Source organism: Saccopteryx bilineata, chromosome 3 (assembly GCF_036850765.1).
Source record: "Saccopteryx bilineata isolate mSacBil1 chromosome 3, mSacBil1_pri_phased_curated, whole genome shotgun sequence".
NCBI classification, from domain to species: domain Eukaryota; kingdom Metazoa; phylum Chordata; class Mammalia; order Chiroptera; family Emballonuridae; genus Saccopteryx; species Saccopteryx bilineata.
The window spans coordinates 178,984,220-178,995,159 of NC_089492.1; the positions used below are offsets into that span (position 1 = coordinate 178,984,220).

The 10,940-nt window shown below is 39.4% G+C and overlaps 1 protein-coding gene across 1 annotated transcript in view; it reads right to left on the reverse strand.

The window, feature by feature from the left end:
• Window positions 1–10,580, reverse strand: part of STMND1 (stathmin domain containing 1) — a 33,956-nt gene extending 23,376 nt beyond the window's left edge. Inside the window, 1 exon segment of the mRNA XM_066264919.1 lies at window positions 10,406–10,580. Coding sequence (XP_066121016.1) covers window positions 10,406–10,495 — 90 coding nt within the window. The 5' untranslated portion in view covers window positions 10,496–10,580.
• Window positions 10,581–10,940: the final 360 nt, after the last annotated feature.

Genomic DNA, 10,940 nt, shown 5'->3' on the forward strand with positions numbered 1-10,940 from the left:
TTCACCTTTTTAACTCACTAGCAGTGCTCCCATCCCTGGCTCTCCATATTATCTAGTTCTTGTTCCACTAAATACAATAGTAAGTTTTTAATTTGTCCCCCCATTTTTCCGTTTTCCTCTTATTCCTCTCATCATAACTCTTAGACAACCAACACCTAAAAGCAAATCATTTTATTCTTGACCCAAATTTTTTCCTTATTTGCTTTTTGTGGGTCCATACGCTCTTTTTTTTTTCTTTTTTCTTTTTTCTTTTTTTTTTTTTCTTTTTTGCCCCTTTATTACTTTTCCCCAATTCAGGCCCTCCATCACAGGCATTGTTTGTTATAACTCACAGTCCACCACAAGATTTTCTCAAGAAAGAGGGGAGAGGAGAGGAGAGGAGAGGAAAAAAGGAGGGGGGGAATAATTTCCTTTTTTAAAAATTTTTTATTTTATTTTTCTTTATTCCATTATTAATTTTTTTTAAAAAAAAACAACTCTTTTCGATTTTTTATTTTTTTTTATTTTTTTAACTTTTTATTCTTTATTAAATCTCATTAATACTATCAACAAAACCACCCTCAGATGCCATTAAGGAAGAGAAAATCGAATATCATGGATACAAAAGAAAGAGAGGTAACACAGCTAGATGAGGAAAAATCTATGGAGAAAAAATTTAATATATTGGAAACCTTGGAGCTAAATGACAGAGAATTCAAGATAGAAATCCTAAAAATCCTCCGAGATATACAAGAAAACACAGAAAGGCAATATAGGGAGCTCAGAAAACAACTCAGTGAACACAAAGAATATATGTCCAAGGAAATTGAAACTATAAAAACAAATCAAACAGAGATGAAAAACTCAATTCACGAGCTGAAAAACGAAGTAACAAGCTTAGCTAATAGAACAGGTCAGATAGAAGAGAGGATTAGTGAAATAGAAGACAAGCAACTTGAGGCACAACAGAGAGAAGAAGAAAGAGACTCAAAAATTAAAAAAAATGAGATAGCCCTACAAGAATTATCTGACTCCATCAAAAAGAATAACATAAGAATAATAGGTATATCAGAGGGAGAAGAGAGAGAAAATGGAATGGAGAACATACTCAAACAAATAATAGATGAGAACTTCCCAAGCCTGTGGAAAGAACTAAAGCCTCAAGTTCAAGAAGCAAACAGAACTCCAAGTTTTCTTAACCCCAACAAACCTACTCCAAGGCATATCATAATGAAATTGACACAAACCAACAGCAAAGAAAAAATTCTCAAGGCAGCCAGGGAAAAGAAGAATACAACATATAAAGGAAGGCCCATTAGATTATCATCAGATTTCTCAGCAGAAACTCTACAAGCTAGAAGAGAGTGGACCCCAATATTTAAAGTCCTGAAAGAGAGGAACTTTCAGCCACGAATACTATACCCATCAAAGCTATCCTTCAAATACGAAGGAGAAATAAAAACATTCACAGATACAGAAAAGATGAGGGAATTTATCATCAGAAAAGCCCCGCCCCAGGAATTACTAAAGGGGGTTCTCCAATCAGATACAAAGAACAAAAAAAAAAAACAGAGCCACAAGTAAAAGCTCCAAGAAGAACACAATAAAACGAAATTTAAACTGTGACAACAACAAAAAGAAAGAGGGGGAGAAGATGGAGATTAACAGTAGCAAAGGACGATGAAGTGCAAAAGTACTCACAAAATAGTTCGCTACAATGAACAGGGTAGGGACCCTTTTCATTACTCAAAGGTAACCACCATTGAAAAAACCACCACAGAAGCACATGAGATAAAAAAGATAGCAACAGAGGAAAGATGTATGGAATACAACCAAATAAAAACAAAAGATAGAAAAACGAAAGAGAAGGATCAAACAAGACACAAAACTAACAGAAAGCAAGATATAAAATTCACTAATAAAAAGGCACAGAGTAGCAGAATGGATTAAAAAAGAAAATCCAACTGTATGCTGCCTACAGGAAACTCATCTAAGTAACAAGGATAAAAACAAATTCAAAGTGAAAGGCTAGAAAACAATACTCCAAGCAAATAACATCCAAAAAAAAGCAGGTGTAGCAATACTCATATCGGATAATGCTGACTACAAGACAGGAAAAGTACTCAGAGACAAAAATGGCCATTTCATAATGGCTAAGGGGACACTGAATCAAGAAGACATAACAATTCTTAATGTATATGCACCAAACCAAGGAGCACCAAAATATATAAGACAGCTACTTATTGATCTTAAAACAAAAACTGACAAAAATACAATCATACTTGGAGACCTCAATACACCGCTGACGGCTCTAGATCGGTCATCCAAACAGAGAATCAACAAAGACATAGTGGCCTTAAACAAAACACTAGAGCACCTGGATATGATAGACATCTACAGGACATTTCATCCCAAAGTGACTGAGTATACATTTTTCTCCAGTGTACATGGATCATTCTCAAGAATTGACCATATGTTGGGCCACAAAAACAACATCAGCAAATTCAGAAAAATTGAAGTTGTACCAAGCATATTTTCTGATCATAAAGCCTTGAAACTAGAATTCAACTGCAAAAAAGAGGAAAAAAATCCCACAAAAATGTGGAAACTAAACAACATACTTTTAAAAAATGAATGGGTCAAAGAAGAAATAAGTGCAGAGATCAAAAGATATATACAGACTAATGAAAATGACAATACGACATATCAGAATCTATGGGATGCAGCAAAAGCAGTGATAAGAGGGAAGTTCATATCGCTCCAGGCATATATGAACAAACAAGAGAGAGCCCAAGTGAACCACTTAACTTCCCACCTTAAGGAACTAGAAAAAGAAGAACAAAGACAACCCAAAACCAGCCGAAGTAAGGAAATAATAAAAATCAGAGCAGAAATAAATGAATTAGAGAACAGAAAAACTATAGAAAAAATTAATAGAACAAGGAGCTGGTTCTTTGAAAAGATCAACAAAATTGACAAACCCTTGGCAAGACTTACCAAGGAAAAAAGAGAAAGAACTCATATAAACAAAATCCAAAATGAAAGAGGAGAAATCACCACGGACACTGTAGATATACAAAGAATTATTGTAGAATACTATGAAAAACTTTATGCCACTAAATTCAACAACCTAGAAGAAATGGATAAATTCCTAGAACAATACAACCTTCCTAGACTGAGTCAAGAAGAAGCAGAAAGCCTAAACAGACCTATCAGTAGAGAAGAAATAGAAAAAACCATTAAAAACCTCCCCAAAAATAAAAGTCCAGGCCCTGACGGCTATACCAGCGAATTTTATCAAACATTCAAAGAAGACTTGGTTCCTATTCTACTCAAAGTCTTCCAAAAAATTGAAGAAGAAGCAATACTTCCAAACACATTTTATGAGGCCAACATAACCCTCATCCCAAAACCAGGCAAGGATGGCACAAAAAAAGAAAACTACAGACCAATATCTCTAATGAATACAGATGCTAAAATACTAAACAAAATACTAGCAAATCGAATACAACAACATATTAAAAAAATAATACATCATGATCAAGTGGGATTCATCCCAGAATCTCAAGGATGGTTCAACATACGTAAAACGGTTAATGTAATACACCATATCAACAAAACAAAGAACAAAAACCACATGATCTTATCAATAGACGCAGAAAAGGCTTTCGATAAAATACAACACAATTTTATGTTTAAGACTCTCAACAAAATGGGTATAGAAGGAAAATATCTCAACATGATAAAGGCCATATATGATAAACCATCAGCTAACATCATATTAAATGGCACTAAACTGAAGGCTTTCCCCCTTAAATCAGGAACAAGACAGGGTTGTCCACTCTCTCCACTCTTATTTAATGTGGTACTAGAGGTTCTCGCCACAGCAATCAGACAAGACAAAGAAATAAAAGGCATCCATATCGGAAAAGAAGAAGTAAAGGTATCACTTTTTGCAGATGATATGATCCTATACATCGAAAACCCCAAAGAATCCACAAAAAGACTACTAGAAACAATAAGCCAATACAGTAAGGTCGCAGGATACAAAATTAACATACAGAAGTCAATAGCCTTTCTATATGCCAACAATGAAACAACTGAGAAGGAACTCAAAAGAATAATCCCCTTCACGATTGCAACAAAAAAAATAAAATACTTAGGAATAAACATAACAAAGAATGTAAAGGACTTATATAATGAAAACTATAAACCATTGTTAAGGGAAATCGAAAAAGATATAATGAGATGGAAGAATATACCTTGTTCTTGGCTAGGAAGAATAAATATAATCAAGATGGCTATATTACCCAAAGCAATATACAAATTTAATGCAATTCCCATCAAACTTCCAATGACGTTTTTTAAAGAAATAGAGCAAAAAATCATCAGATTTATATGGAACTATAAAAAACCCCGAATAGCCAAAGCAATCCTAAAGAAAAAGAATGAAGCTGGGGGCATAACAATACCTGACTTCAAACTCTATTATAGGGCCACGACAATCAAAACAGCCTGGTATTGGCAGAAAAATAGACACTCAGACCAATGGAACAGAATAGAAAGTCCAGAAATAAAACCACATATATATAGTCAAATAATTTTTGATAAAGGGGCCAACAACACACAATGGAGAAAAGAAAGCCTCTTCAATAAATGGTGCTGGGAAAACTGGAAAGCCACATGTAAAAGAATGAAACTGGACTACAGTCTCTCTCCCTGTACAAAAATTAACTCAAAATGGATCAAAGATCTAAACATAAGACCTGAAACAATTAAGTACATAGAAGAAGACATAGGTACTCAACTCATGGACCTGGGTTTTATAGAGCATTTTATGAATTTGACTCCAATGGCAAGAGAAGTGAAGGCAAAAATTAATGAATGGGACTACATCAGACTAAGAAGTTTTTGCTCAGCAAGAGAAACTGATAACAAAATAAACAGAAAGCCAACTAAATGGGAAATGATATTTTCAAACAACAGCTCAGATAAGGGCCTAATATCCAAAATATACAAAGAACTCATAAAACTCAATAACAAACAAACAAACAATCCAATAAAAAAATGGGAAGAGGATATGAATAGACACTTCTCCCAGGAAGAAATACAAATGGCCAACAGATATATGAAAAGATGCTCATCTTCTTTAGCTATTAGAGAAATGCAAATCAAAACGGCAATGAGATACCACCTCACACCTGTTCGATTAGCTGTTATTAGCAAGTCAGGTAATAGCAAATGTTGGAGAGGCTGTGGAGAAAAAGGAACCCTCATACACTGTTGGTGGGAATGTAAAGTAGTACAACCATTATGGAAGAAAGTATAGTGGTTCCTCAAAAAACTGCAAATAGAACTACCTTATGACCCAGCAATCCTTCTACTGGGTATATATCCCCAAAACTCAGAAATATTGATACGTAAAGACACATGCAGCCCCATGTTTATTGCAGCATTGTTCACAGTGGCCAGGACATGGAAACAACCAAAAAGCCCATCAATAGATGACTGGATAAAGAAGATGTGGCACATATACACTATGGAATACTACTCAGCCATAAGAAATGATGACATCGGAACATTTACAGCAAAATGGTGGGATCTTGATAACATGATACGAAGCGAAATAAGTAAATCAGAAAAAAACAGGAACTGTATTATTCCATACGTAGGTGGGACATAATAGTGAAACTAAGAGACATTGATAAGAGTGTGGTGGTTACGGGGGGGGAGGGGGGAATGGGAGAGGGATAGGGGGTGGGTAGGGGCACAAAGAAAACAAGATAGAAGGTGACAGAGGACAATCTGACTTTGGGTGGTGGGTATGCAATATAATTGAACGACAAGATAACCTGGACTTGTTATCTTTGAATATATGTATCCTGATTTATTGATGTCACCCCATTAAAAAAATAAAATTATAAAAAAAAAATAAAAAAAAAATTAGATCTGTGCCTCTCGGGGCATTTGTCAAACACTTTTCTTGTTCTATGACAGTCTTGGGGGAGGGACCAGGGAGGTGGATGAAAGGTTTCAATTTTTTCCTTGAGATGAAGTTGTAGTAGAAGCACAGACTCAGAGTGTTTCTGCATCTTGTATCAATTTTATTTTATAGTTTATTGTCTTGGTAATAAAATTTGATCAATTTTAGACAAAATTGAAAAGAGAATTCCAAGCTAACGGCTTCCATCAACATTCCAAAAAAAGTATTGACTTTAACTGTAGATAGGATTTTATTTTGCTTTGTTTGGTCTGCAAGAATTACATGTGTTCTAAAACTTTTGGGAAACAAATTTTCCAAACAATTTGAAGGGAGTGTTTCGTCAAGGCTCCCTGGAGCTTAAACTTTCTTAAATCAAATAATTGACAGATACATTTTATAAATATAACTATCCACAAGCATATAAGGAGAGTTTGTTCTTTACAATTTATTTTTTTCTAGTTTACTTCTAATAAAGTACATACAAATAGCAAACTCTCCAAAGAAAAATGTCAGAAATATGCTCTTCTAAAAATTTGACTTTAAGAAACATTTAGACCCTTTGACAATAAACAAGAATTTTCTCATCAACGATTAGGGGAAAACCATGAGAGGTCCTTGCAAACCATCTATTTCAATATAGTCTGTCTCCTTTTACAACAAGTAAGAAACTTTGAGCTAATCATATAGAAGGAAATTTCCCCAATGAAGAAAAGTTTCACATTGTTTTTTCTAATGCATTATTTTATCGCAGCAACTTCTAGCCATTTTAAGGGTACGTGACGAGAAGTCTATAGGCAAGTCTCAAAAAGTTTGACTCAGAATATTTTAAAGTTGTGCCACCAAGAAACATAAATATTTTATGCAAGCAAACATGCTTGTCTAATTTTAAGGACACTGTTGAGCTTTCAGACCTATGGATGCAAAGAGGTAGTGGAAGAAGTGCTGTTGTCCTAGCTAGTGCTAAATTAATAATCATATCTTTCCCAGATCTGATTTCCAAAGCCAAGTGCTTGGGGTGGGGAAAGAGAAGTATATGCGTAAGTTGACTCTGAGCCTATTTTCAGCCTATTTTATTATTGGATTTCCTCCTTGCAGGCTGTCTTTAGTCCAGTTATGCTTCTAGGAGACAGGCAGACACTAAGGAATGGGAGGAACTGGGAAGGACATGCAGTCACTCAAGAAATATTCATTAGTGACTGCTTTGCACCAGGCACTGTGATAAGCACTGGGATACAAAGATAAAACACAATTTCTGGACTCCAGCAGGTTATAGCTCAGGATGAGAGGCAAACATGGAAACAAATAAATACAACAAAATGTTTTGAAATGTGATAAGAGAAGGTGTAAGGTCAACTCTGCCAGCATGGTGGCAGGGAAAATGGAGAAGAATATTCTCCAGGTGACTTGAAATACAGGTACATATTGTCATGTGGCCCATGCAAAGGAAGAAGAAACAGTTTGAAAAGAGAGAAAACAGTGAGTATGAAGGCCTGCAGACAGAATGCCTTTGGGAAGTGATAAGTCACAAGCTATGATTGGAATATGAGCATGGAGATTTTGACAAGAGTCAGCTTGAAGATGGCAAGAAAGGCATGCTAACAATTTTGGATGTGATCTTACATAAATAACTGTGGTAATAATAATAATAATTATTATTATAATTATAATGATAATAACTAATATTAAGCACTTTTTCTGTGCCAGGCATACATATAAGCCCTTTAGATGAATCAAATTCATTTAATCTTCCCAACAAATCTATAAAATCACTTTTATTAATTATTCTCATTTTACAGATAAAGAAACTGAGACACAGTTAGGTTAAATACTTGACCAAAGCCACACAACAAGTAGTGAATCCAGAAATCCAACCTAGGCAGTCACGATCTTGAACACTGGTTTGTGTGCTTACCTAATGGGCTGGTAACTTTTTTCAGCACAGGACGGCATGATCCAATTTTATTTTAGAACAAACACTCTATAGGTCATGTGGAAGACCGAAGATGGAGGCCAGGTGAGTAGTGGAGGAAGAATCTAGAGAGATCCATTTGGATATTGTTCAAAAATCCAAGTAAGAGACGATGACAATCTCACCCAAAAAATTCACAAAGAAACTTGGAAACCCTATAGGCCTTGAGGAGGCTCAGCCCAGAGGGACTGGGATATCTGATAATCAGAGAGCTTGCCTTTTAGCGTGCCATCTGCTCTGTACAAAAAAATTATTTTCAATTAAAAACCATGTAACATAATAAATGACAATGGCCAAAAAAGAAACATAAATATTGAAAACCTACTGAAATTTTATATGTAATCATGCCAGTAAAATAAAAATAAATTTAAATAGAGATTTTTGTATAAAAAAGAAAAGGGAAAACACAATGGGTTAATACTTTACATTGCATTAGTATATTTTGTGGAAAAGGATAAAAAATATTCCCTTTTGTGAGAATATAGTCCAAAGTGATACTGAGTAATAATAATGATGACCAAATTATTCCCAAGAAGCCTATGAATCTAAGAGGGAGAAGATGCTTTGAGCCAACATCTCTTTGGGCCCAGTACAGAAGGGTAAGGAGAGTTCATCAGGCAAACCTGGAATGGGACCAGGGAAGAGTTTTCCAGGAAGAAGGACTGGCTTGGGGGAAGACACACAGGGATGCGAGGCCTGGGAGAAGGAGCGCTGTCAGTTGCAGGGTTGATGGCCAGGACAATCCGAGAGCGAGAGGGACTGGAGAGCAAAGGATGACATTAGAGAGATTGGTGGGACTAAATGTCAAGAGTATAATACATTCCAGAAAATTTCTTCCTAGAAAGATAGGTGGCCTTGGGGAGGTAGAATGGTTAGAGCAGTGACCAGAGAGGAAGACCCAGGAACAGGTAATAGGGCCCTAAATGCAATCAGTGTGTTGGGTGGAGATCGGATCTTCCCCCAGGGCAAGTCCCAGCCTTTACTAGACCCTGGTTTGTTTCTTTGACACTAAGAGCCCCGAAAACGTGCCTCACACAGACAAGGTGCTGTCACTGGAACTGAATAGTGTCTTGCACAGTTCCTGTGGATGGAAAGTGTGTGCTCTTTAAACTGTAGTTCCAAAAATGGCGTTTAGGGAAGGTGACAGCACCAGCTTAAACCAGACTGTCTGAGCTTATTTATTAATGGTGTTCTCTTTCATACTTAGAAGTATCCTGCCTTTTTTTTGTGTGTGTGTATTTTTCTGAAGCTGGAAACGGGGAGAGACAGTCAGACGGATTCCCGCATGCGCCCCACCGGGATCCACCCGGCACACCCACCAGGGGGACGCTCTGCCCACCAGGGGGCGATGCTCTGCCGCGACCAGAGCCATTCTAGCGCCTGGGGCAGATGCCAAGGAGCCATCCCCAGCGCCCGAGCCATCCCCAGCGCCCAGGCCATCTTTGCTCCAATGGAGCCTGGGCTGCGGGAGGGGAAGAGAGAGACAGAGAGGAAGGGGGGGGGGTGGAGAAGCAAATGGGCGCTTCTCCTATGTGCCCTGGCCAGGAATCAAACCCGGGTTCCCCGCACGCCAGGCCGACGCTCTACCGCTGAGCCAACCGGCCAGGGCGAAGTATCCTACTTTTGATGATAAGTTATATGGTAGCATTATCTTTGGGTAAGCCCTCTGGAAGGGGCCCTGGTGGGTTCCTAGTTCTGTTTGTGGAATTTTGATGGTGTGACGATGGGAAGAAATCATGGACCTCATTTCTGCCTAGACCAACCCATCTTTCCATTCCCCACCCTGGAAAAAATCCCCCCTCATGTCTCCAGAAGAATTAAGGGGGATGCACCCTTGAGGGAGAGTGGAAAGAGTACTGGAATGACGATTTTAAATATTAGCATCTATCTCCAGTTCTGCCCCCCCCCCCCCCCCCCCCCAACAAGCTGTGCAGGCTTGGGCAAGTTATCCACTGCTCTGGGCCTCAGGGCCCTGAAGAGGCAAGAGAGAGTTTTTCCAGCTCTAAGTAATTCCCCTAAGGCCCCCTTTTTGAAGCCAGTAATATATGGCAGCTCCCAGGCTTTCCCACCTGCCTCTGAGAATCACCTCCAACCCTAGCTCTGTTCAGAACGCAGGCACCACTCATCTTGTTACTCCTGCCTCTGCCTCTGCCTCTGCCTCTGCCTCTGCCTCTGCCTCTGCCTCTGTTACTCCTGCCTCTGTTACTCCTGCCTCTGTTACTCCTGCCTCTGTTACTCCTGCCTCTGCCTCTGCCTCTGCCCTGGGGTGTGGTCACCTTCGCTAGCTCCTAAAAAAAGACTCTTAAAACTAGTCCCATAGAACCAAGAATCCCGGTTAAGACAGCCGTTAAACATCAGCGGAAAGAAGTTGGTCCCAATCCGCCCACCACTCTGAACCCCAACAGACCCTGCTCCGGCGCAGTCCAGCCGGCCGCAAGCATGGCTGGGCTTTATGCCTGTTCTGTCTGCTTTACCTTAAATCCCTCTTCCCAGCCCTTCCTGGGCGCGGGGACGAATCTCTGTTCTTCTGTAGACTGGGAAGGTCCACAGCCCATGCTGCGCATCGCGCGCTCCGCGGGCCGGGAGGGCTTAGCTATGCGCCCCGCGCTCCCCGCCGCGTCCCTGCGCCCCGGGGCCTCGCGCTCCGGAGGCCACCTCCAGCACTTAAAGGATCGGCAGGAGGCGCTCGACGCCTGGGCAGTTGCCAGGAACTGTGCCACAATAAACCGAAACACCCGAACCGGGGAACTGGGAAGCGATGGCACTTTTGAGAAGAAGATCGGAGGCGGCTAAACCACAACTGGGATGCAAATTACAACCCTTTCAAAAGATAAGTGAAGGCAGTGCCCGCTGCTGGCCGAGTTAGTGTTTGAAGTACTGTAGTCTCAAGCGTCCTGCGTGGTCTTCTTTTTTGCCTTTCTAAGGCACCGTGTCACACCCGCCCCCTGCCTCTGGTACCTGGGCCACGCACTCGAGTTGTTGATTTGGGGGCTTCAGACTCTGAGGGGA